Genomic DNA, 27,249 nt, shown 5'->3' with positions numbered 1-27,249 from the left:
TCTTCAAAAATTAATTAATAATCATTTTCAACACAGCTCATGTGCCTCATAACAAAATCAATTCATATAGATAAATTCCACAAATTTCAAAATAACAATATCACACTATATATTATCATATAAAGTCGCTGTGATATTCTTAAAATTATTCAATATCGTAATATCACGTGAAAAAGAAAAATGAATTGAAAGAGTGAGACACCACTTCCATAAATTGATGATTCAGTGAGTACAACCAACATGGATGTGTCATACTCATCATGATGAACATGTTGATGTGTATTGTTCATGACAAACTCACTCTCGGAAGGACATGGTATCACACTACCACAACGTTCATCATGATACTCCACCAATAATGATCACATCCATCATCAATTGTCATAGAAATACTCTACACAATGTATTATACAACATAGAAATCACTGGTTTATCGAAAAACTGAATCAGTCAATCTCCAAAGAAACAGAAGAGTCGTATCGGATTATTTTCTCTGGTTTGTTTTGAGCATTTTTTTATTTTTTTGAATTGAAGAAATTTTAGCCCTCAAAATCGTCTGTCCTGATTTAACTCGACCATGATAAAAACTTACTTCATAGTTTCCTCAACAGAGATGTGGATTACGTTCTAAAGGTCAGACCCTATCAATACGTGAAAAAAGTAATCCTTAAATCGTAATGGTTACTTTGTTATAACAACTTTCGGACTGGTGAGAAGTATTAAAGTGTAATTCAATAACTACTTAGTAGCTACCAAAAATTCAACTCTCTCAATATTCTATGGATTAAAACCTAATATCTGTCCAAGAAATGGAATCGTTATTTTATATATTTTGGTCAAGAGGGACATTTGACGTGATCTGACCGGGAAAGCTCATTTTGATCCTTAATATCTCAACAACTACTTCACAAATATTAAAATTTTCAAAACGTACATCTAGATAACATCAATACCTAATTGTTGATATATAGTATGTAACCTAGAAATCAAAGATCATCATGAAAAAAGCCTCTGGAGTGAAACGTGCGCTTCCTCACAAATCAGTTTCTGTTTCTTCAATTTAAATCTAATAACAATATTTCACCCAGTGAGTTACATAACATATTCAAATAAGAGATGATATCAATCAGTATTTATCGAAATAGAGCCTCACTTCAAGTTTTGGCTTGACTTTTCTATCATTTTGAACTTTGACATTTTTTAAAAATATTCCACCTCCAGCGAAAAACCGACTCTCCAACACTGGAGCTGATTCATTCAACAGGTACATCACTGTTCATGTCACAAACAATACAAACACTCTACAAATCTCTCTCGCACACTACAATCTACGTTTAATTATCAGGAGAATATCATGTCAAGCAACATCACCCTCACGGACATATTCAGCGGCTAGGAGTACCACATTTCGGCGTCAGGAGTCAGTCATCAGCACACAACCATAATATTAGTGTTCTACATGGTGAGTAACACTTCATATATCAATTTGAGATACAGCTGATCAGTATTTATTGAAAAAGAGCTATATTTCATATTTTCGCTGGACCTCTCTATCATTTTGAACTTGGAATTTTTGAGTCCAAAATATTTTTAAAAAAAATTTACAAGTCCTCAAAAACCTTGTGTTCCAATTTCATTGCTTCTCTCTGGTTTTACAGTTTGAAACACCAGTCCGATAATAAATAATCATCCTCTCTTCATTTACAACATTAAATTTTTTTTTGGGCCAATTTACCTTCAAAATTCAGAGTGAAATAACTCAACAACCACTTCACACCTCTTAGAAATTTCAACACCATTAGAAAGCAAATGAAAATTAGCCTAGGATTTGAGTATATCTCGTCCTCAGCAGTTAACTTCGGACCGTGGACAGGACTTATTGAAAACAAAATTTTTTTTTGATAGTAAAGTCGTTAAAATGGCTCAAAAAAAAGAGTAGGTGGAGCCAAACCCCTGGGACTAATTGATATTAAAAACAAATTATATATTGTTATATTGAATCTTTCTAAAAATCCTACTGAGAGGAATCCAAACCCAAGCACAAACTTGTTCAGACATCTTACACAAAAAACTTGCTATTGTACCGATGTTGCTTTGTATTAATTCACTTTTAATCGTGTAAAACAATAAGAAAGCCTTTTGGTTTAATAATTAATAAATAAAACGAGATAGATTCAATAGAATTATCTACAATGCTTTCAATCATTCACTGTTGTTCGTTGTTGGTTGTTGTTGTTGTGTTATTTGTTAGTTGAGCCAATAGAAACATCAAAAAAATACAGCCACTGCCCTGTGTGAAGTTATTTGTTCTTTTTAGCAGAGGTATAGTTCTCTTTTCTCCATGGGTGGGTTACGTTTGTTCGTAGTATTCTGATGGCAATAATAATTATCATTCCAACGTTAATCAAACACTTACCGTAGAAGGCGTATTCATTGAAAATTCAAAACAATTTTGTTGGAATTGGCTTTGCACTCCGATTCGGTTTTGTTGTGGGTTCCTTGGATATGGTTCTACACGATTGTGAGTTGATGACAAACGGGATAGGCTTATGGCAATACGATTGATGTTACAACTCTTTGATGAATGTTGTGCATTTTCCGAAATTTCATGGCTTGAGTGTAATGTTGTTCTCGGATTACTGCCCATTAGCTGAGATGATGATTGATTTTCTCCTCTTTACATTTATCATAACCTCCCAACTCATTTACAATATTTGTAATGATAATTTTTAGAGAATTATTATTAAGATATTTTGGAACTTTGGAACATGTTATTTCATAATTTTCATCAACACCAACGCGGATCTTATTTTGAATGCAGTATTAATAGCGTCGATTTCTTGTAATAATGAACAATTCATTCTTAATTGGTTGAAAAATAATAGGTTGACTAATTTGTCATACGAATCAGCAGTCACCTTAGTGCCTGCTAGAAACACAGGTGCAACATTTGCAAAATGATTTACCATTTTGTCAAGGCCTTCTCGCACTCCACGTTTAAAGCTGTCATGATCCCTAGCTTCTATTTCCTTCTTAATTGGACCATATTTCATCAATATTGCTACAAATACTTTCACTGATGATTTTTCAGTTGCAATATACAAATACAGGACATCTAAACAATGGTGAAGCATTTTATCCCTCTCTGTAATATTATTGCCACCAAGCCAATCATTTTTCTTCCTACAATTCACTTGAGTTAATCCATTATTGCTTCCAATATATAGATAATCACCGCCTTTAGCATCAGCTTTATCATTAGAAAATTGGAACTCTTTCCTGCCCTTGCCTTTGATGTTCTTGTCACTACATTTATGACTTCTAATTGAATTCACATCAATAATTTCGCCACACCCACAGAGAAACTGATATCCACCTTGGCACCCTTGTTCTCTACAACTCAAAAACACTAACAGACTTGAGTAGATATCAGAGTTAACTTTATTTTGATATATAGTATGCAACCTAGAAATCAAAGATCATCATGAAAAAAGCCTCTGGAGAAGAGCGTGCACTTCCAAACCCCAGGAACAGAAATATTCTACTTTCGCTTTGTTTTTTGTTGTTTCCCAACACCGTTGGATCTTGTTGCATCTCTCTTTTTTTTGTTTGACGCCAACAAGGCGATTTGTGTTCATGATTTTCTGGTTTAGTGATTCCATTTTTAGAGTAATCAGTAGCGTCTACGGATCTTCTTAGGTACTCACTATTCCTTAGATTAGAACCCACTTGCTCCCCGGTATTAAGGGCCATTTCGCAATGTTTCTTAATATCGCTCAATGAGATACGATCAGCTCGTTTCAATAACATTCGTCGAACTACTTCTCTCATTGACAAAGAACACTCACAACGAAGAAGCATCTCCAAAGGATTACCTTCTGGATTACGCTTTTTTGCAAGCAACACTACCATAGTTACACCCAAGGCATAAATGTCAGACTCTTTAGCTACTCCACGAACTCGAGTTTCATCATCTATGAATCCACTTGTACCATTTTCAGCATATCTGTTCTCTCTCCCATGGTTTCTTCAGAACGCGTTAAACCAAAATCTGCCAGTACATAATGAATACTTTTTCCTTTTTTAGCGTATAAAATGTTGGTGGGTTTTACATCTCTGAATTTGATTTTCAATGAAAAAACTACAGCTGAAATAAAAACAACAATAACAATAACTTACCTATGGATGAAAGATAATTCATGTAAATACAACAACGCCTGTGACATTTGATACAAGATTCTCCAGCACTCATATTCACTTAGTACCAACGAAACAATGCTGCCTTGCATAAGATCAGACATGATATAGAGACGACCATCCACCATTTCCCAGTCATGGATCTTCAAAAGATGGGGGTGATCAAATGTACATGCCTCTCTTTCTATTATTTGATCACGATTATGGTTTGAAACGTCGCAAATTACTTTGACAGCAATACCTTTTCGTTGGATTCCATAAACTGTTCCAAATCCACCTTTGCCAAGATTTTCAACCTCGTAGTGATTCACATGAAATGTCTTGGCAATCCATTTCACCTCAGGTGGTGTCGCTTGGTGAGGTGACCTGATGGAATCGAATAACGGTTTAGTTGAGAGGAACATTTTTTCTGTGGTTGTCAACAACAGCAACAGTTTGACAGGTCGTCATTGTCCAAACGACGGAAGATTGAGCTTGAAGCTTCAATTTCAAGATTTTCATTGCCAAGTGATTTTGTAACAAACAGAAAGAGAATTCCTCGCAGTCAAGTAAAAACTAACAACCATAAAAATCTGCTGAAAGACGTTGAAAATAATGCAATTCTAGAATTTACCTATCAAAAGATCACATGGCTTGCTCAATACAACTTATTGTTTTGCTCATGGCAAGGCTATTGCCAAAAAGAAGAAGCTGACTATAACGAGCGGTAATTTACAAGCCTCTATGATGAAAATATTGAAAGAAAATACTGCGCTCTTTTGTTTGAAATCTTCAATCTGTGTACATTCTTTCAATAGTTTCAAATACAAGGAAGTGGAGGAATAACCATGAGAGAATGAAAAGAGCATGGTTGCGATTAAGGCAACCACTTCAACATGATCGTTGAAAAATTGAATCACTCCTCCGCACAATAGAAGGAATAGCGGAATTAGCAGTAATCGTGAAAGACTCAACAACACGCTCATCCATCGTCTTGGGAAGGCACAATTGCAAGATGTGAAGGAACCCATCATGGCAGTAAATGCAAAAACAGTCACGAGAACAATGGGAAAGATATTATTCTTGAAGAACGGAAGACTGCTTTTGAGAAAAACCAACAAGACTGGAAACACAAGACATGTGATGACGTTGGAGGGTATGGAAAGGATAAACACACATCTAGAAAAAAATTTTCTTTTTTCTTCGAGGTCTTGAGGATCTTGTTCTGAAACATGTTGCTGATGAAGGATTTCTTCTTCGCGAACTTGTTGTGACGAAACTAGCTCTGTTTGTATACCAGAGTTTGTCAAATCGGTCTGATAGAGATTAGAAGTAGCAGCAGTTGAGTATGTTTGCTCTTGCTTCCGTAAAAACTCTTGCTCAAATCTTTTCAATTCTTGTTCTTCTTTCGCTCGTTGTTTTTCAAATGCCATTTCCAATTCTTGTTGATAATGATTCCATTTGGAGGCGTAATACTCAGATTTCACAAGCATCCATAAAAAGGGAATGGTCACAACGAAGGCTATTGTGCAGCATATCGTCAAAAACACTATCAAAAAGATGAATTCGTTATTATTGGCTTGTTCATTGGCAGAAATCAATAGAGATACATATTTTGTTGCCAAACGTAAAACACCAAACAAAAATCCAGAGCATTCAATACCATAAACTACTGCACGCATGCAGTTCACAGGCAATACACGAACAGCAAGCCAGATCTGACTATTCCAGCAGGACATGCAGATACTCAATGCCAAGAAGAGAAGAGTCACCATGTAAACATCATTTGTTCTTAATAGAATTACCACCAACCATAATACACATGATACAACCAGGGAAAATCCAGTGAGAATGGCCATCGCCCATCGTTTATCTGCTTGTTTTCCTCTCCTAACCAAACCAACTGCAAAATAGACGATTAAAATGATTGGATGACCTATTCCAAGTCCAGAAAGCATCAACACAAGAGTCGTATAATCAACCTTGTTATTCCGATACATGAAATAGTCCCATGACAAGATCAAAATATTGTAAATCATGGGATAAATCAAACCTTGTAACAAACAAATGACTAGCATGAGGCGGGGCGGATTTTCATCTTGTTGTTGTTCTCCAGAGTTGAGTTGACCTGATGATAATTGCTCTTCCAACGAGGAGGATAAAGGGGTGGCTGTCAATGGACGAAGTTCTTCATCTCCGTTATTCAACAGTCCAGACTCGGATGGATATGGGGAAGAGCCATGTTGCATTTTTCTGGGTTTGATTTCGAACGGTTAGGCAAGTATGTGGAGGCACGACCACCGGTGCAGCTGGAGTTGGTTTCCAAATCCTGTCCAATAACGGCACGTTTGGGTTTTTTGACATCTAGGGCGGAGTTTGTTGTAAATCAACAGAAAGATGGTTGGTAAAACGGATTATTTATTCTTCGCCGCGTGTACGTGCGCATGACTAATAGTTGAATAAATAAGATTTACATTACCTTTTCTATCCTGTAATTCAGCAAGAGTACAACACAAATAGATGCAACAAACATATGCATCAGTCTCATACAGGATGACATTATTAAGCGTGCGCTGATTAAACATCCCATGGTAAACCATGAGGCATCCTTTGGACTGAAATCAGTTCAAAGAGCATCCCACTAAAGTGAGGCATCCTATTGCGATGCAATAAGGCATCCCATGATTAAAATCATAAGGCATCCCAATGTATTGAGGCATCCCAGCTCAAATGGCCAAGGCATCCTTTGGACTGAAATCAGTTCAAAGAGCATCCCACTAAAGTGAGGCATCCTATTGCAATGCAATAAGGCATCCCAAGTTGAGACATGAGGCATCCCACCCAAAGGTGAGGGAGTTGTGGAAAGCCACAACTATGTTTGTTTATTTCAGAGGTGGATTGGGAGGAGGGTGGGTACTTTTCAATTCTTTGAGAGAAAGTGATTCTATCACCTTTCTCGAAGTAATTGATAATAATTGTTCCATATCACAAGTAATGTAAATTTTTTGAAAGTGAAAATTCAAAAAATTAGTCAACCAACCACTTTTATTGATTACAACAAACCTCAGTAAAACTCCCTTTTACTACCGAATTTGTTGTAAATCAACAGAAAGATGGTTGGTAAAACGGATAGATACCGCTAAAAACCCATCTGGCGAGATACATTCTTGTCAGATGCGAATCCAGCTCTGAAATAGGCATCTATCGCATTGGAGGACCAATCACCTAGAGCTTGGATTGCTGTGTGAGAGAAACCAGCAAATGCTGCCTCTGACGCTCCTCCAATTCTTAAGGAATGACTAGAAAAAGAACCCGAAATCTTAAGGCTGGTTGCTACAAATCTAAGAATGTCCGAAATTTTAGCCGTGGATAAGGGAAGGTCATCACCAAACAAATACTTTTGAGGGTTACACACTTTCCATAACCTAAGCTAGACGACAGGACATCTCCTGGAGTTCGTTGCCTCAATTTCGATGACTCTTCCTTTCTTGCTTCGTTTAAAATCATTCTTCACTTTTTCCACAACAATTCTGATTCCGTTAATGTTGTTCTTGTTAATTTCTACCACGTTGGAGGTTAAAATACTACCCAACTCAGATCCTCGTAGCATGGACCTGATGCCGATGATCATAAGGGTCGTATAAAAAACATAAGTTCTCCTGTCGACAAAGTTACACCCTTCGAGAATCCACATATCAATGTACATAATACGCCACTCGTTTCGTTCAATCTCGTATGAAACTGGTGCCATGTTGATCATGCAATCAACTAGAGATGAAATATGTTCACCCACCACGTCAATCCATTTGAACTGATTACATCGCTTCTTAATAGCAAACATTGCCAGTTTACAATTTTTTCCGGACCTACATTTAAGAAAAAGACACACCAGAAAATTGTAAACATCCATCTCTGTGGGTGGTATTGCAATATTTCTCTCATCGCACCATCTAACAAATCGATTCCAATAACTGTCATACGTAGTGTTTGTGGACTCACGACCCGCACCGGCCTTTTCAATTAGTCCACCAACTGATGTTAGTTGGTCATCCGAAAGTCGATTAGGGTCGCCTCTAATAGCCAAGAGCTTTTCTTTTGCGGTTCGCATTTCCCTGACCGAGAGGGTCTGAAATCTATTCCAGACATTGGTACTGACCGAACCTTGCCTTCCAGCAGTAGTGGCCACCAGGGTTTTGCCTTCCATACTGGGTGAACGAGTATCATTTGAGATTGGTAAAGTTTGCAATGCTCTAGCACCTTCTGGATAATGCTGAACGGCACGCAGCACCAATTTAGCTCTTCCTTGGGCCAATAGCAACTGAATGCATCTGCGGGCTGTTCTCTCTTGGTCCTCTTCCACACCATGTATTGAGGAACCTTGAAGTTGTAATTGCTGGCGAAACGGTCGAACTGAACTTTCACCTGCAATTGATGTTGAACTCTTTCGAATGCCTCTGGGGTTACTTCCCAATCTCCGAAATCCATCTCTTCTGTGGTTTTCAACCTGCTCAATTGATCGGCGATCGAATTTTGGGACGACGGTAACCATTCCACAGCAACTAATTGAATGTCGTATTGGAATACTATTCTCCAAATACCTTCCACAATCCTTTGAATTAAGGAATTTTTGGAACGACCTTTTCGCAAAGAAAACACTATCACTTGAGAGTCTGAAAAAATTCTCAAACACTTTCCCTGAATAAGGGGAGCGACTTTTTCCATGGCAATAAAAATGGCTTTTGCTTCCAAAACATTGATATGCATATGATCCATGCCATAAGTAGACCAAGAGCCGTGTAAGGTAAAATTCAATAATGGCATTGTAGCACCAAAGCCGGATAAAGAGGCGTCCGAAAAAAGTTCGTGGATCAATGACGGAAACAAAAATAATCGACCGTTCCAATGGTGAATGTTGCAAAGAATCCATTGTAATGCGTTCGATAACTGGTGGTCTTTCACACGGTGTAGCGTATCCCATCCATCCTCTACCATCTTGAAAATTCTTGAATAAATGGGATTGAGAGCAATTAAGGCTGGTTGAAAACAGTGTACATATGACATAACAGAGCCAGCCAACTTGGCAAGGTCTCGGGCGGAAAAGGCCTCCTCTCTGTGCATTTTTGATAGGAGGTTTTTGCATCGAGCAACTATTTTCTCCACACCCTCTTCGGGAATAGAGAGAGTCATGCAATTCAGATCTACCAATGCTCCTAATAATAAAAAGACTAAGGAAGGTTTGAAACAACCTTTTGAAGGTTCTCTTACAAATCCATAAAAATCCAGCCTTAAGCTTAATCGAACAAGCTTGTTGTAGGAATCTAAGTAAGAGATACATAACACAGCCATAAAATCGTCCAAATAATTGGACAATGTATAGCCTTCTATTGTTAACAATCGAACACCTTCGTCTACTATCTGAGTGAAAAAGAATGGGCTTCCATTCCATCCAAATGTCAAAACTGTGAAGCAAAGAAGATGACCCATAAATTCGATCACAATCTTGTCTCGATCTTCTTCTCGCACCTTCACTTGGTGATATCCTGATAATAAATCGAACGTAGCACAAAACTTTTTCCCACCACTGCGAATGTGATCCAAACACTTGCTCAGAGTTTTGTACTTGAACTTTGGGATCTCCAAACAATACTTGTTTAGGGGACGAAGATCCACAATTAATCTGAATTTCTTCTTTCCTTTCTTCGGTACCAATCGATACTTGGCCACCACCTTCGGAGTTCCTTGGAAGAATTCCAATGCACCAATAGATAACATCATACATATCTCTTCCGTTAGAAATTCTCTTTCTTCCTTCGACCAAAGGGATATATCTACTCTTCCATAGTAAGGGATGAAATACTTGCTGACCATAATTGGAACCCCATCTTTCAAAAGACCCACAATCTCTTTTTTGGCACCCATCATTTCCCATTGTCTCCACTTGTTGGAAATCGAATGAATAGCCTTCTTCCTGAAGGCAATTTCTTCCATGTGAGTATCTTGGAAAAAACTGAAGGATTTCGTAGAGAGAACTGTGAGGGCCTCGTTGTTTATTGGCTTTCTCATCATCCCTCATCTTTTTGCGACACGTTTCTTTAGTGTGACCTGGTTTCTTACAATATAGACATACTATATTGCTAACATCTTTCTCTGGAGTAGGGATTTTCAATTGTTGTTTCAACACCTTTGCATCTTTGTCGCTCTTACCCACTGCTTTCAGCGCCCAAGAGAACAGGTCCGCTTTTTCTCTCAACAACGGGTTGAGTGTAGAGGAACTAATTATCTCTGCCGCTTGCTGGTGCTTCTGTCTCGCAAGGAGAACAAATGCACGATTCTCGACTGAGTCAATAGCCCGTTGCAACTCTTCATCTTCATCCTTATTCTTGAGCTGTTTCTTCAACAGAATCTTGTAAATAGCTCCAAGAGAACTAAACTCCTCCACTTCTTCCTTCCTGACTGAGTTACGGTCAAAAACAGTAGACACCCGTTCGTTGGCAAGAGATTCGGCCATACAATCTATTTGAAATAGATTCAAATCAATACTCTTCCCACTCTTGAGTAGCTCGAGAACCCTATTTCGTTGACCATTAGCTAGGGCCGCTGGTAGCTGGTCATCACAGACATCCCTTTGTGAAAACGCGCCTTGTTGAGTCAAATCAACCATGATTTGGTTGATGTCTCGTTCGGCCGATGACTTTGCTTTCTTAACCTCATCACGCATAAAGTCTAACTCTTCTTCTAATTCTCTAATCCTTTTTGACAGCACTTCACTTGAGACCTCTTCTTCCTCTACTTCCTCTTCTACCTCTTCCTCTTCTGTCCGTTCCGGAACTACTCTCAAATCCTTGATTCTTCTGAGTAATTCTTTCTTACTTGTAATTTCGTTGGACTGGTCAGAGGGGTAGCAAGATATTAAATCATTAACAACATCATTCTTCTTCCCTGCTGGGAAAGCCTTCTTGAGTTTGCTGTAGATACTTTTCAATTCTTTGAGAGAAAGTGATTCTATCACCTTTCTCGAAGTAATTGATAATAATTGTTCCATATCACAAGTAATGTAAATTTTTTGAAAGTGAAAATTCAAAAAATTAGTCAACCAACCACTTTTATTGATTACAACAAACCTCAGTAAAACTCCCTTTTACTACCGAATTTTGTCTCATTAACAAACACTGAACGACACAACATCAAAAAAACCTAAAACCCGATATGAAAACTTCGAGTTGAGTTGTTTGCTTCCAAGGAGTACTTGGCCAAGGTTATGAAGAAGGTTTGAAAGTGGGTCTTTTACCACTTCATGCATAGAGATGAAATTATCAAACGGATGAACGCTCCATGCTTCGTGAAAGGAACAGCGAGCTGTATACTTCTTAAGGTGGACATGAGAAGACCAGAGCTGAAGGGTAACGAAACCCTGTGGTGAACTGAATCAAACAACAGATATGGGAGCAAGTGCGAGTAGATCTGTTCCAGAAAAGGAAACCGAACCGGTCAGAACAAAACCTCCATTCGATTTAAAAAAGCTATGAGATCAGTCTTTGTCCGTCATCAAAAAACAAAAAACATCCAAACAAAGATGACTTCTATTACATCTACCAAGACAGTTTTGCTTCTCATGATGACTGTCATCACTTCCATGCTCATTATTTCTTCAAACATGCAAGTGTTTACAAATGTGATGGGAGCCAGCTCTTCTCCAGTAATTCTCTACACGGACGCTCTCTCTGGTCCAACCTCTGGAGGAGAAAATGGGTTGGGCTGTTACTTGTCAATCTTTGGACGAAACTTTGGCTCTCCTTCAGGAATGGGTTCAGTAACGAAGGTGCTGATTGGAGGTTATGAGGTGGCTAACTATCGCTATTTAGGAAATTCCACTGTGGCTGCCAAGCTAGGCATTCAACAAATCACGGTTCAGGTTGGTTCACTGGGAGGAAAATCCAATGTCAACGTTTCTCTTCCTGTGGTGGTCTCTGTGAATGGTGTTTCAAGCAATAATGATCACAAATTCATTCCAACGAATGGACGTGTCTTATTTGTGGCCCTTAACGGTTCAGACAGCACAGCTCAATACAATAATATGAACAAACCATGGCGTTACTTGCAAAATATGGCTGCCTATTCTGGCGTTTATTTTGCAATGAGTAAGGGAGATCATGTGGTAATTCGAGCAGGTACTTGGACTGATTGCAATGGTCTCAATACGAATTGGATTCAAGGCAGTCGTTAACCTTGCACACGTGCAGGAACTCCTTTCCAATGGATTCATTTCACAGCCTATCCAGGACCCATTAACGGACACGCCATTGAAGTAGTTCGTCATTCCGCTCCTGCGGGCAAGTCTGGCTCTATTCCAGGTCCAGAGAGCGCTGTACCAGATGGGTCAACACACAACCGAATATTGGTCAATTTCCAATCTTCATATGGATGTTCAGGGAGGTGCAGAAGGAGATGCTGCTCCATTTAATTTTCAATATATATTGAACCACTTTAGAACTTTTTCACTGTGATTAACGAAATTCTTCAAGACATTGGAACCTCTAAGAAGAAAAACCATGCGTGGGATAAGGATTTGTCAGGTCCTCAAGAAAACAGAAAGAGAATTCCTCGCAGCCAATTAAACTGTGATCAACAAACGGTCAACAAAACAGTTCGCTTACTTAGACATGTTAGCCATTTGTGAGTGCTTCGAAAGCTAGCTAGTATTCGAACATAACTCGTTACCAGCCACACAGGATAACCATCACAAGTCGTGTCCCAATTTTCATACGTTCTATTAAACTAACAACCTTAAAAATCTGCTAAAAGACGTTGAAAATAATTCAACTCTAGAATTTTCTGATCAAAAGAACGTATGGCTTCAATACAACTTATTGTTTTGCTCATGACATTCTTTCAATAGTTTCAAATACGAGGAAGTGGAAGAATAACCATGAGAGAATGAAAAGAGCATGGTTGCGATTAAGGCAACCACTTCAATATGATCATTGAAAAATTGAATCACTCCTCCACACAAAAGAAGGAACAGCGGAATTAGCGGTAATCGTGAAAGGCTCAACAACACGCTAATCCATCGTCTTGGGAAGGCACAATTGCAAGATGTGAAGGCACCCATCTCCTGAATGTTATTAAAAAACTCATATATTGTTATATTGGATCATCTCAAAACACAAGCTGGATGAATCCAATGTTGTTTACAATGTAGAAACATTTATAAAATTAAAAAACAGCAAACGATCAAAGTCAAAAAGGATCTAATACAACTTGAGGTGGATGCACTTCCAACTCTTACGGTACTTCTTTCAGTACTGTTTGCAGTATTATTACCGTTGTTTGTGTTATTGGAACTGTTTTTGGGACTTGCAACTAAGGATGGAATTTCAATACGATATGCGTCAACGTTTTCAGCACTATTAACATTCCAATTGGAAGTAAATGCAATCATGGTTAAATCACGGTTAACGCTAGCATGTGGTTCAGTCCAGTAACCTATATGAAGCATAATTGAAAAAGTCATGATAATCAGAATGAACCAGTAGTACTTCTTCAACTTACCGTTGGAAATGGAACGATGATGAGCAAGAGCGTAAATTGGCTTTGATACGTTCAAAGGAACTAAAAGAATCTTGTCATGCAACCATTGACGAGGGCCACTCATTGCATATGTTGAAATGACAACCCATCCAGGGACATTATAACCTTTTCCACTCACATGCAATGCAGTGGTTGATCCATCAATATAGGTTGGAAAGAGATTGGTTCTTTGTCCAGTTTTAAGATTTGTCATAAATACATCACCACCATTGGCTTGATAATCAATTGATACATAGATGTCCTCTCCCAGTTCATTAATAGCCAAATCTGAATGTTCTGATTTAGTGTGAACTTTTTTCTTTTGAGTAAAATCCAAAGAATGAGCAACTGTTCCACTCGCATCGTCACCCGACACCACACAATATTTACCACTTGGACTTGCACTCACATGATCTGGTCTTACTCCATTTGTATTTAAAAATCCAATGATTTGATCTTGAACCAAATCATAAGATATCACACCCACACTATTCCAGCTGGAATCATCAACCATGAAACACCAAAACCGAGCATCCTTGGAAGGACTTCCCTCTGACTTGGTCCATGCAGCATTGGCCGACGGCCATCTGGTCTTAATTCTTGACGCCAAATCAGCAACGGTGGTAATGATACCAGTGATAACGTTAATGGAATATATCTTCATTCCAACCCCATTCGTTGGTAAATAATACAATACTTCTGGATTTGTTGGATGCCATTGAGGTTCTGCATCTGCAGCAGGTCCAATCAACTTTTTCACATGGGCGTTCGTGTCAGTTCGAAACACATGCCAAAATCCATCCATGGCATAAACTAACTGTAGAGTGCTATTGGAATTGAACGATTGTCGACGCGAATAATCATTTCGACCAAAAGTTGACAACCCATCCGTAGCATGATTTGATACTCTCACAATACAGGTCTTGTAAGTGGGATCTGCCGAGGAATGATCTTCTGAGGTTGAGGCATGAAAGGAATTGACTCTTTGGTGTTTGCAATCATAAACGTGAAATTGGAAGTATAAAAGTTGGAGCATGGAGTTTGAAGAGATGCAACAATATTGGGTTGTATGTGACAAGCAACGTAGATTACCATTACACAGGCAAGCACAGCTTTCAGCGCAAATCTTTGCACAAGAAGGGTTTTGGAGACCATGATTTTTTTTTATGCTTTCAACAAACAATCAGAGAAGAGCATGAGATGAGCTCAAAACCGTGATGGACTTTTCACTCCTCTCACGTAATTCGAGATAACTCAGATAACAGTTGAAAAATCGAACACCAGATCTATCGAAACTGATTACATCGGAAAAATGGCTCAATTACTGATTGGTGGGAGATTAATTTGCGCGGGATATATTCAATGTATCGTGATCTTATTGTCATGAGTCGGTTTTTACTTGACTCTTAGCACAACGCCGTGGTGTGATTAAGCCAGATCTGACTGTTCCAGCAGGACGTGTCCAGTTCCAAGACAAGATCAAAATATTGTAAATCATAGGATAAATCAAATCTTGTTACAAATGACTTGCATGAGCCGAGGAGGATTATCTGGAACTGCAACAGATTTGGCTCTGGAAATGCGTATGTTCAAATGGAGCAATGTGTTTCGTCGGTATTACTGATACCAGTTACGATTTTATGAGTTTGTTATATTGTACCAATGGACTTTCTCCTACACCAAGTACTTTTGGATATTCATCCGTGCGAGTATAAAGAAAGAAACCAATTGAATGGCTTTTTCAAAAAATATATTCAACTCTAAACAAGCGTCCATTCAATTGTTTAAAGAATTGCATCAGTTATCGTCGAAGGTAAAAACCTATATCAACAATCCAAGTACTCTTTAATAGGATGGAAGTGAAAAACAACCAACAGCGAGAATCTTGTTTCGTTACTCATGAGAAGCCTCAAAACAACCAATAGCGACTGGATCATGCATGTGATGATTTTTAGCAAATTGAGAAGCGAGAAAGCAGGCACGACTCTCATTCGAAGGTCCCCAATGATGTTCTTTCAGATGCACCAATTTTCCAACATGATAAAACAATGAAAATACATATCGATGATATCCTGTTCCTTTGGGTGGTGCAGAGCCCATATAATCTGCAACATTGGAAACTTCTTTCATACTCACTGATCCGTCGTTATTAATTTTCATATTAGCCTTAATCCAATGCAGCCACTCACGGCATTTGGGATCTCTTCTAGAAGGAGCATCCGGATCACTCATAATCAAAGTAAAGAAATGTCCAGGCTGATACTTGTTGAGATCTTTGACTGTAATGTGAACGGTGGGTTCATGTTTCACCTGGGAAGGAGTCATTTTACTTCCATACGAAACTTTTTCATTATTGTAAAGAATTTCCATAGAAAAACCGTCTCCTTGATCAATGGAATCCACTGAGGGAAACATGTTTGGCACAATTTCCAAATCTTGTACTTGCTGAGGAGTGAGCATGGTTGAAACTTGAGAAGTGGAAGTTGTGAATGGATGAAATGGTTGTTGGTGCGGTTTTGAAAAAGCAAGCTGCTGAATAGTCCTGGTTATTGAATTCTTATGAAGAGCAGAGGAAGAACAGACTTTTTTTGAAAGCATTTCCATGTGACATAAACTTAACATGGCAAACAGAAGGATTGGTAGCAAACTAAATAGAGAGAATTTCCAATTCCTCATGGCGAATGTTTCCTTTTTTTGTCGCTCAGTAAAATTTCACATGCGTTCATTGGATGAAAACATTGCAATTTCTTGTTAAGGATAAACTCCATAAATAAAACTCGTTTAAATCAAATTTGACTAGTCAAAAATTGGCTGAAAGACGGATTTGAACCGCCGACCCACGGATTAAGAGTCCAGTGCTCTCCCTGCCTGAGCTATTCCAACCAAGAAGTTAGCAACGTGGCATTCTTTTTGAGATGGTGAACAAGGAAATCTCTCAGGAAGGGTCTTCCCTGAAACTGAATCATAATCCAACACGCACAAGTTGACAATTACCTCTAAGTTACACACAACGATTCCATTTATTGGAATGACGTAAATTCAAACCCTGCAAGCTTAATTGAGGGTTTCAGGAGCTGACGAAGTGCTGGTCATTGTATGCTGATCGGTATTACCGATGGAGGTTGCAAAAGGAATGGTTGGGCCATCTCGGTCAACTTTTCTAGTACATTCTCCGACCTTACAAAAGACAACGTGACTATATTTTCGTTGGACAGAGTTACTGCTGGTTTGGCCAGTTGCCATTCGAACGTAGAATTTGAACATGCTACTAATACAATCATTGATTGTGATTACCAACTGTTGATCTTCCAATGTGAACTGGGCAGACCTTCACATGCCTGAGATGAAAATCCAAAACATTTCGCCAAATCACAAGTCCAATAATTCATATCAATCAAATACAAGGCGAGCATAATTGAACATGAAGCAATGACCACTGGAGAATATTTCAATACTTGATAGTTTTGTAGTTGCATTTCACAAAGATAATATGAAAGGTATTTGACAATGTTATTGTCTACAACTCCACAATTTTCTAAAAACTTTTCAATAAAATCGTAAGGCTGAACGGAGCAAAGCTCAAACTCAAGCTCATTTAGAATACGTTTCTCGATTGCCAAAATTTCTTCTCTTCCAAATGCATGATCTGCAATGTAGATAAACTCCTTAATTGGAGGAGGGCTAATCTCACAAAATTTTGAAGAAATAAACAGTGCGGTCACTCCAACCGCTTGTAGCTTGTTTCTTCGAACAGCAATTTTGGAGAGAGCTCTATCCAAAATATTCACGCTCAAGAAAAGTGTTTCAGGAGTGAGACGATAGGTTGAAGCCACTTCGTTCATCCAGTCAATTAGAATACATCTCATTTGTTCATTGATGTCGGTTTGTACCTCCCCAATGTAGTTGGGATTTGGTTTGTTTTTAAATTGGTTCATTCTCATGTTGGAAAGAACATCACTCTCAACATCCTTTGCAAATATCACACTTCTCATGGAGTGTGCTTCGTCAAGTGTTTTCGGTGGTTTTTGTATTAAAACACAGTTCGTTGTATCAATTGTACCACTTCCAGAATTGTGTGCTCTATAGTAATAGAGTGGTTGCAAGGAGGGTAACAAGTTTACTGGTTCCTTATCTAGTTCGTCATCAGATTCTGAGATTTGCTGTTGTTGATTGTGTTCTGCATGGGTGTGTGGTTGTTGGTGATTTGTTACTTGAGGTCGTTGAGGAGGTCGTTCATCATTATTATGAGAAAAATATGACGAAGAGGTGTAACAAGGAATGCTAGTCGTTACAGCTGAGGGTTGTGGTGCAAAGAATGAGGTGGGAGGAATGAAACCACAAGCAGCAGAATTCGCAGAAGAGGTATAGAGTGGAAGACCTGCGAATGAGTTACTGTAATTGTGACCTGTGCTACCACTATAGCTATGCTCGGAGCAAGTTTCGTCAAATCCCATCGAGACATCATCATCGTATTCCTCAGAGTACATGGATTCATCACCATACTCAGAGTCAGAAAAGTCGTCGTCATCTTCAGCAATTGCAGCCTCAGCATTCTTAACAGCATTAAACTCTCTAAGGTTGTTCTTTGGTGTTGGGTTCTGATTTTCTAAAATTGAGGTTTGAGGATGATGGAAAGCACCAAAGCCATTAGAGGAGAGAGACATGTTAGAAGTTCTGTTCGTGAGATAATTCATGGTATGAGTGTGACCTTGATGAGTTGATGATAATGAGGATTGTGACGTAGATGAAGAATAACAGCTGTTTACTTCATCGTCGTCAGCCAATAGTTCTTCTTCTTTCAGTAAATGAAGCGCTGTATGAACGGCAGAGGATTCCCGCCTCGAAAAATTGTCTGATCTCCCGCCAAATTTACCGTTACTCAAATTTGAAAATGAGTTTTGTGGCAAAGATGCAAAAACGTTGTTAGCACTCACAGACGAGTACAAGGGTGGTCTGTTTGATGCATAAGTTTGGCTAGGTGGTGCCATAGATCCAGCACTGAATTGTCGTGATTGTTGTTGTTGGTGATGATTGATTTGTGGAAGAAGAGAAGGTTGTACTCTCGAACCTTGATTATTCTGTGTATGTTGGTGGTTAGGTTTTGTTGTGTATGAATGGGTATTTTAAAATGTTGTTGTTGTTGCTGTTGCTGTTGAGAGGATGTAAGTTTTGGCTTACCATTTGGAGGCAAATTTCTTTGGCTTCCAGAGTAGTTGGTTACATCTTTGAGTATTTCTCGTGTTGGGTGTGGTTGTTGTGGATGAGAGTAGTGTTGATATTGTTTGTTGTGATGATGAATATTTATGTTTTCATCATTTGTTAAGAGTGTTGGATACGAGTCCACTCGTTTCAAAGTGTTGCCCGTGTGGTGAGTGTTGTTGGATTTTCTGGGATTTTGCATCATGGAAATATGGAAGAGAGGTATTGTTGGCTTGCTTCATAGAGTTGTTAGAAGAAAAGAAATACGTTTCTACAACACCCGATTTCAAAATGAATATTAAAGAAAGAACGGCCCGATGATGAGAGAGAATACAGAATTCTTGAACGATAATGAGAAATGATGATCGTTCCAGCTCGCCAACACTGCTTTAGCTTTCCGTGCGTGAATGGTTATCTTTCTCAAGAAATGATTCAGCAAATGAATCCCAAACACAACTCCCGTAATTTGGATGAGAGGAGTGGTGGTAGGAGAGGACGTTCGGGTGGAAAGCAAGAGTGTGTTGAATTTGTTGTGTGAGTTGTTTTTTTGCGAAGGTATGATGGATGAAAAAAATTGGGCGAATGGAGGTTGTTGACCCAGCACGAAAACATGTGGGCGGCAATTCCAACCGTTAGACTTCTAGATATGCTCCAAGATGACATTAATTTGGAAATTTCTTGATTCACTTTATTTGAATCTTGAATGAGACATAAATATTGGCTGAGGGTCGAACGGTGTGAAGCAATGATAGGTTGAAACAAGCAAATGAAGGTCAAATGCTTTGAAAAGTGAATTGGTATCATGACTGATCCAAACGTCCAATGTAGAAATAGTCTCATCTCATTTCAAAGTAACGTTGGCTCATCCTGTTCCAAGTGGCATTTGCAACAGGGTCAGAGACAGGAACCACAGACAACCTCTTGTTGAATTACAGTTTTAAAAAAAAATTTGAAAGAGATAGTAAGGCTCTCAGCTGAAATTTCTCTCTCGGCTGTGGCTACAAATCCATCACAGTCGGTCCGAAAGAAAAATATTAGAAAATTTTCAAGAATTGTTTGAATGATTATTGAACAATTGAATGATTTTTATAGTCCGATAGCATTCGGTTCTTGCTTTCAATTTTTCTAATTTTTAATTGAAGCCAAAGTTCAAATCGGATTGATTATTATTGTACATTAATAACAAGTATTGAAAAAGAAACATATATTTAATTCAATCTCCGTTTTAAATATGAATACATCATCCCTTCAACAACACCCCTATCTCTTCCTTTGCAAGGCTGTAAACGACCATCATCATCATTAAAAAACAACGATGAAGCCTTTGAATACGATTTGAATAGCTCGAGAGGAGCCAAAAAAACTCCAAGATCCGAGAGTTTAAGCAATTTGTATTTGAGAGGAGTAGCTAAACCAAGGAGCTCACCAAACACCCTCACTGGTCATTTACATCATCACCACCCAGCCCGAACGAGATGTGTCTCAATACCGAGTACCCCTATTGTGTATCCTGCATTTGACCTCTCTCCCTCCATTAGTCCAAGCACTCCAACACTATTTAGTGACGATGATGTTTTTGCAACAGCAGGTAGCCCTCCAAAACGAGCACATAGCTCTGCATCCACCATTCTTCGAAAGCATCTTCATCAACAACAACGACCGAAATCTGTCTCAACAAATTATCCAAAGCAACGAGTAGTCAAGCAACCACTGAGTATGAAGGCATCCACAATTCAAATCCAATTCTTTCAAGACAACAGCCAACAACATTCTCAACACTCTGCCTCCATCACTAGTAATCGTCATAATTTGTCAACAGGTTCAGAGAGTCAACAACAACTGACCAATTATCCGGTATCAGACCAGCCATACCACTGCAACACATCCATAGTTACTTTCCATGACCATTCTGTAGAATCAAATTCCATTGCTTCCCACAGCAGTAGACCTGGAAGTGGAGCAAGCACAAAAACATCAAGCACCTTAAACAGTGGTAGAAGAGCCTCCTCAGCCGACTACCGAAGATCCTCAAGAGACAATTCCAGAATTTCAACAGATGTTGAGGATATGAGTAGGCCTTCGTCATGGAAGCCAGGAGGGACACGAAGTACTCCTCTTGAAAATCTGAACTCTCCCAAGCGAGTATTACTCACCAAAAGAAAATCCTTTTCACAATTGTCACCAGCCCTAAAAACTCAACTGGAACAAATTAAGTCTGTACCATTATTCGTTTCAGATGATATTGACACGAAGAAGAGTGTGAAAGAAAGCGTCAGCCCTCTTTTCCTAAATCAAATTATTGAATCTCTATTCATGAAGGAAGATAAGTTAATTGAAAAAGCACGACTGTACAAAGATTTTAAGGATGGAGAAGATAAACTGTCGAGAGCACCCTCCACCATTTCAAATTCATCTCCAAGAAGTTCCTCTCTTTCCTTAAGACAAAGCACCTACACAAGTGTGACCCACAAAGACATGCCCTCGTTCACAGGAGTGAAACAATCTCAATTGGCCTCAGAAAATCCGTTTTTTATTCCTTTATCGCATGATCACGATCAGACAACCAGTTTTCATTCTTCACCAAAGAAGCCATTAACAGCATCTCAGACAAAACGAAGAAGTAATTCAACAACAGGATTCAAAAAGAAATAATTTGGGGTGAGACACCTATGATTGCAGCTTGGTCAAAAAACGCTCAGGTCTACGAGGGTTAATAGTTGAAAGATTGAGGTTATTTTAGCAAATTTTTCATTCCACCTAAAGAAAGTATAGTTTCTGACCTCTCTTTCAAGAACGAAACATAGTTATCATTCTCCTCTGAGCAATACTCGACACTTTGAATCAGTGAATAAAAGTTTTGTGATGTGTTTTGAGAATCTTCCTCGCTGCCTGAATCATCGAGAGGAGATGCAGCAGAATAATATGTTTTCAATAATGTGGGCTTGGGAAGTAAGCTCGAATTCAGAGCTTTGATTGCCATTAAGAAATATGTCAAAGGTAACGAGGTTGAATACATGGATGGATCCAAATGTTCTTCACGTTGTCGTTTAAACTCTTCAAGAAATTGTAAATTATCTAATGGTGTCACTGTAATTCGTTGCTTGTTGTTCGTCACATTTGAAGCTTTCACAGAATTGTTGATATGTTCAACGAGAACTGCATGATAATAATTCAACAAAGTATTGTTGATCACTTCAGAGAAATGTTCAGAAGATACAACAGAAGAAAATGATGGATCTGTCTCCAACGCATACAACATCTTCTCATAATAATACACATCTCGAAAATCCTTGTCATGAAGTTTTTGAATGAGAGTTCGCATTAAATAAGACCACTCTTTGGAATTGTCATGTAAAGCGTTTCTACTGTTTTTCTGTTGTTGAGATTGTTTTTTGACAACTTCCGCCAATACTTGATCGGTAACAACGAACAGATCTCGAGTAATGTACTGAGATAGTGTGGAAAGTGGTAACAAGTGAACTCCAACGGTTGCAAAATGTTCTTGAAAACCAGTAGGTGACGGGAAATTAGTTTCTTCCAAACTCACATGCAATTTTTGTAATAAATTAAAATACCACATGGGATAAGGCTGTTCTAAAGTGTTGCTCTTTTCTAAATTAATTTCATTGTTCATTGATGAATGTAGTTGCAACATTTCCAATTTCCGTTTCTGATTGAACGTGTGTAAAATCTCCGTCACTGTCGTAAACAAGTGTTGTGAGAGGTGAAACAATGTAGTAGTATAGTCGAGGATTGTTTTCATTCTGGTCGCTTTTGTTGGTCCAGAAGATGTGTATTCTTGAAGCTCAACAGCTTGATATCTGGGATTATTGGCTAATAAAAAATAACTCAAAATATCAATAAAGTCAGTTTTTGATTTCTCTGAATAAAAATCAATCTTTTTAGAGAGTGGTGATTTCTTGGGAATTGTAAGTTGTGGTTCTTCTTCTTCCTCATCTTCTGGAAATGAGCTGCTGAAAGCATCTTCTGCACTGTCACTTCTTGAATGAAAGAAATTGTACCACTTTTTAGCATATGTTGAGTGTTTCTCGTCCAAATATTTCATTGGAGAAACGTTTCCGGATGGGTGTGACGGCGATGCAGATCCTTGAATGATATGATTTTTGTTATGAACAAGGTAGGCAGCGAGAGGAATGGATTTTGGATCATTACTAATGTTAGACTTGACTTGTTTGAAAAGATCCAAAGCACATGATGCCCCATCTCGTGGAAATGAAGACACTCGTACAATGTTATCATACTATTTCAAACCAAAAAGTTCCAATAAACAAGGATGACAAAGTCTATCAAAAATTCAAAATAGTTTGTGAAATACTTACAGAACGTGTGAAACTAGTGTTTCCCATGACATTGGCAATTTTAGTGCTAACAAATGGATTCTGCTCACAGTAGCAACTATCTACAAATACGCTTTCTCCTCCACATTCTAGCAGAGATATAGGAATGTGTCTTAAAAACTCCTTGTCAGGTACTGATGTGCTTGTAGTTGATCCCTGAGTAGTCGAAGAATGAATCATTCCTTGCAACTCCATATATCCTGCACCTATTAAATATTCCATAAACAGAACTTCATCGTCCACAAGTGTCAAAAATTCCTCACACAATCCACAATTAGTTTTAAACGGCTCGCAAAGGGTACGTATTATACGATCCGTAAAAATATTATTTCTAAAGTGTGTAATAGCCAAGTGTAAAAATTGTATCGTAATCTTTCTTATATTTACAGAGTCGTAATCGCAAAAATTTTGAGGAGTGAAAAATTGATGTTTCTTCAATCGTACAATCCAATTTAACATGTTATCCAAGTTAAAATCATAATTATACAAATATCCACGAGATAAATCTAGGATGTAATTAGTAGAATTCGAAAGCGAGTATAAACTAAGAGCTTGCTCAATTTTTTTGCCCTTACTTCTAGACTCGGCTATAGGGTGGGTCAAGTGAGGAACTGTATCGTGTCCTATAAAATTCATAAGAGGCCAAGGTTCATGATCCTTGGAACAATCAATGATTTGTAAATACCATCCTGGAAGATATACAATCACTGTGTCTCTACATGAGCCAAAAAATAATCGTGGATGTTTTCGGGAATAACGAGAAGGGACAGGTACTGAAAAATGCATCTTTTTCTTGTGATGTAAAATAAAAATGACGGCATCAATATAATTATCTGGAAGGTTGTTGGAGAATTTTGGTTGTTGTTGACACAAACAAATACCATTCTTTTAAAAAATTTGAAGCGGTTTCATGAGTAATAATGATTTTGTAGAATAATTCCAATATAACCATGATAAAATAATCTAAATTATGAAATACGTACATTTTCCAATCGAATAATTTGAAAATGGGAATTAAGGTCATGAGAACTTGGTCCTGATCGCCACGGAGTTCGAATAATGTCGCTCTTCATTTTTAGGTTGTCACTGAGCAGCGAGCGATGAATATTCACAGGAATTAAGCATTCAAATAATTGGTTAGGCTTTTTTTCCGATATTGAAATGCATCTTAGAGAACAGCATGTTTTCCTCAGCTCGTTGTTAAGCATCTCATGAGAATCGCGCGAATTATTCATGTCCTCTCGGACTAACATGTAATAAAGTAAACTTCGCACTGGATCGTATTGCCACCACACAAAGTGTTTCACAAATATTACAAGTTCTTCAATGTTAATGCTCGATTGTTGGTTCTTTTTGAAAATATTGATAAAAAAGTTGCTCGATGACTCTGTTATGGAAATGTTAAACATTCGTATGGACTGCTTTTCTGTGACGAGAAAAAATCTACAACTTTTGGTATCAAAACTGGAGTTGGAGTCTGCTGTCTGGGGAGGATGAATAAATTGTACACAATGGAAAATCATATCTGATGTCTGAGGTGGGCTAAAAACATATCTATTTTGTTGTTTTTGAAACTTGGAAATTGATTCTTCGCTTTTCAGGTCACTTGTACTCAACGTGGAGTTAATTTCAACTATAAAAATTTGAAAATGTACTTGGTTATTACTAACAAAAAAATGTGTAAAGGCCAGAATATTTCTCTGGTGACTGATGGAAGCATACAAGCACTTCATTTTCGTGTTGTGAATATAAATAATCTTTCGATCACCCACATTGTTTGTGATACTAGAGCTGTTCAATAAATTACTACTCGAATTGATAATATTGATATTTCCTTGAGACTTTGTTGATACAGGAAATTCCACAAGCTCAATACATGTTTTATCCTGAATATCATTTCAAATGAAAATGGAACGATTCAAAGTAAATTATTTCAATAATGGTTAAAATTAAATTGCCGTCTCCAACGAAATACGTACCGACAGTAAATCATCTCTAGCAACCAAGAATAGATTTGCTCGTTCTTGGCCAACCACATACACTGAAATTCTTTTCCGTTTGGAAGATTTCAATTGTTGTTGAAGGTCACCGGAAGAATTGAGAATATTGTTCCTGTTTTCATTGGGAATTTGAGTCTCATTGGATTTGGTAGTTTGGGAAAACACCTCCGAAGACATACTGGATTGTTGTTGTGATGAGGGTAATAGTTGTTGCTGTTGCTGGCCTTCCGAAAGTACTCCCACTTGAGATTCGGTACCATTATCAGTGGTAATGATACTACCATTATGCTCTTCTGGTTCTTGCATCAAAATTCTCTGGTTAATCGTATCAAAGTCATGTTGTTGTTGATCTTCGTCCATCATGGAGATGGTTGGGTCGATCAAATAATTATTATAATTATTATTGTTTGCAGCAGTCTGACCCAGATTTGAATCCGATAAAAGGCTATGGTCGTTGTTCATGTGGCTCTCACTCGATATATGATTGGCAACACTGGGCTCATCTAGAGTGAGTGATAAACTCGACTTGTTGTCATTATTTCTACTATCCGAAATCAGAACGTTATGATTATTTGATGATGATTGTTGTGGAGTCTGCTGATCCGACACAAGTGATGATGAAACATTTAAATTTTCTTCCGTGTTTAAAAGTATTCCTCCACTTGCCCGATCAAATCAAGCCCTTGCGAAGGTAGACTTGTTGTGCTGCTGTGTATGTGATTCAAAGCGGTGGTTGTTTGGCCAAACAATGCAAACACCTCTTGGAATTTCAGCATTTTTGTTGTGAGATGCGTCGGAAAATCTGTTTAATTCAACGTTTCTGTTACTTTATGCAATGCCTTTAGATTTTAATACATTAGAAGAATGACGTGAGCTTGGAATAGAACAATTCTGGATTGGCATACATGGACACTAAATGGTTAGCACAATTGAAACGAGAGAGTGTCACCCCAGGTGGATACTGTACAGTGTCCATGAAATGTTGAACCTTCAGGTCTGGGTTAAATCCTTGGTTTGCTGCAGAAGTTTTGGCTGCGCTGACGCAAAGGTCGAGATTGTAATCAGGAACAATAAAATCATGTTTGGTTTGGAAAAGAAACATCTTTCGTTCTCCTGACAAATCCACATTCCCCATCAAAGTCTCTGGATCTAAACTGAAAGGAGGGAATCCCATCTTTCCTTTCACATTCACGATGCTGACAGCTGTAGCCATTGCAATTGTAGCCAAAGCGTCAGAGCTCACAATCTCAACAGCATTGGTGAATAAGGTTTTGTAGACATTACATGCAGCTGAATCTGTAAAGACAGATCTGAATCTTTTTTCTTGTTGAAAGCTAATAAGCACGGTGCTTCCACCCATGCTGCTCCCGAACAAAGAGACATCAGGAGAAGAAGTATTGAGAAATTAAATCTCTCCATAAGGTAATCCAACGCTCCCAACACGTCACGATGTTCATATAAACCAAACGAACCATAAGGATTCTCTAGATACTTTTCAGAGTCACCATGATTTCTCAAGTCAATCATGAACACATTGTATCCCCTTTGATACAGCATACTTGCTGGTTCTACCGAGGCATATGAAAACCGGCAGGCTCGAATTCCATGCACAATAATGACAAATTTGCTTGTCTCGTTCACAACAGGTTGCAACACCAATGTACCTCGTAAGGTTCCTCCCCCTTTTGAAACCCATTGAGGATCTCTCGATTTAAAGCTGATCGTTTCATAAACAGCTGAGGTGTTGATGTAATAAGGCCCAAATCGCTCGCTTGCATTGAACAACGTGAAATTATTTCCAGTGCAATAAGGAATCATTTCGTTCGCTGTATAATTCCAAGGCATATTCGTTCTCATCGTAACATCACAATCCACATCGGGATTTACTGAAAAAGCAAAATCATATAAGAAGGCTCCGACACTGAACCAAGCAACAATAAAAACACCCA

General features: G+C 38.3%; 9 protein-coding genes across 9 annotated transcripts; 2 read left to right on the top strand and 7 right to left on the bottom strand.

Moving 5' to 3' along the window:
* Window positions 1-3,974: 3,974 nt before the first annotated feature.
* C9374_004724 (uncharacterized protein) lies at window positions 3,975-4,601 on the bottom strand (the record flags this gene model as incomplete). Its single annotated transcript, XM_044694395.1, has 3 exons — window positions 3,975-4,116; window positions 4,180-4,381; window positions 4,439-4,601. The coding sequence occupies 3 exons, from the start codon at window positions 4,599-4,601 to the stop codon at window positions 3,975-3,977; spliced, it is 507 nt and encodes a 168-aa protein (XP_044549066.1).
* Window positions 4,602-4,856: 255 nt separating this feature from the next.
* Window positions 4,857-6,425, bottom strand: C9374_004723 (uncharacterized protein; the record flags this gene model as incomplete). Its single annotated transcript, XM_044694394.1, has 1 exon — window positions 4,857-6,425. The coding sequence occupies one exon, from the start codon at window positions 6,423-6,425 to the stop codon at window positions 4,857-4,859; it is 1,569 nt and encodes a 522-aa protein (XP_044549065.1).
* Window positions 6,426-7,606: 1,181 nt separating this feature from the next.
* On the bottom strand, window positions 7,607-11,218 carry C9374_004722 (uncharacterized protein; the record flags this gene model as incomplete). Its single annotated transcript, XM_044694393.1, has 3 exons — window positions 7,607-8,446; window positions 8,554-10,205; window positions 10,291-11,218. The coding sequence occupies 3 exons, from the start codon at window positions 11,216-11,218 to the stop codon at window positions 7,607-7,609; spliced, it is 3,420 nt and encodes a 1,139-aa protein (XP_044549064.1).
* A 531-nt stretch (window positions 11,219-11,749) lies between these two features.
* On the top strand, window positions 11,750-12,400 carry C9374_004721 (uncharacterized protein; the record flags this gene model as incomplete). The annotated part of the gene is made up of 1 exon (XM_044694392.1): window positions 11,750-12,400. The coding sequence occupies one exon, from the start codon at window positions 11,750-11,752 to the stop codon at window positions 12,398-12,400; it is 651 nt and encodes a 216-aa protein (XP_044549063.1).
* A 981-nt stretch (window positions 12,401-13,381) lies between these two features.
* On the bottom strand, window positions 13,382-14,779 carry C9374_004720 (uncharacterized protein; the record flags this gene model as incomplete). The annotated part of the gene is made up of 2 exons (XM_044694391.1): window positions 13,382-13,659; window positions 13,726-14,779. The coding sequence occupies 2 exons, from the start codon at window positions 14,777-14,779 to the stop codon at window positions 13,382-13,384; spliced, it is 1,332 nt and encodes a 443-aa protein (XP_044549062.1).
* Window positions 14,780-15,636: 857 nt separating this feature from the next.
* Window positions 15,637-16,365, bottom strand: C9374_004719 (uncharacterized protein; the record flags this gene model as incomplete). The annotated part of the gene is made up of 1 exon (XM_044694389.1): window positions 15,637-16,365. One exon carries the CDS (start codon window positions 16,363-16,365, stop codon window positions 15,637-15,639), a length of 729 nt encoding a protein of 242 aa, XP_044549061.1.
* Window positions 16,366-17,033: 668 nt separating this feature from the next.
* Window positions 17,034-18,924, bottom strand: C9374_004718 (uncharacterized protein; the record flags this gene model as incomplete). Its single annotated transcript, XM_044694388.1, has 2 exons — window positions 17,034-18,821; window positions 18,922-18,924. The coding sequence occupies 2 exons, from the start codon at window positions 18,922-18,924 to the stop codon at window positions 17,034-17,036; spliced, it is 1,791 nt and encodes a 596-aa protein (XP_044549060.1).
* A 445-nt stretch (window positions 18,925-19,369) lies between these two features.
* On the top strand, window positions 19,370-21,594 carry C9374_004717 (uncharacterized protein; the record flags this gene model as incomplete). Its single annotated transcript, XM_044694387.1, has 2 exons — window positions 19,370-19,427; window positions 20,408-21,594. 2 exons carry the CDS (start codon window positions 19,370-19,372, stop codon window positions 21,592-21,594), a joined length of 1,245 nt encoding a protein of 414 aa, XP_044549059.1.
* Window positions 21,595-21,673: 79 nt separating this feature from the next.
* C9374_004716 (uncharacterized protein) lies at window positions 21,674-26,660 on the bottom strand (the record flags this gene model as incomplete). Its single annotated transcript, XM_044694386.1, has 5 exons — window positions 21,674-23,203; window positions 23,283-24,185; window positions 24,284-25,186; window positions 25,280-25,844; window positions 26,206-26,660. 5 exons carry the CDS (start codon window positions 26,658-26,660, stop codon window positions 21,674-21,676), a joined length of 4,356 nt encoding a protein of 1,451 aa, XP_044549058.1.
* Between the last annotated feature and the right edge of the window lie 589 nt (window positions 26,661-27,249).

Source organism: Naegleria lovaniensis (assembly GCF_003324165.1).
Source record: "Naegleria lovaniensis strain ATCC 30569 chromosome Unknown tig021, whole genome shotgun sequence".
NCBI lineage: Eukaryota > Heterolobosea > Eutetramitea > Acrasida > Naegleriidae > Naegleria > Naegleria lovaniensis.
This window is presented reverse-complemented; position numbering and strand designations above follow the sequence as displayed.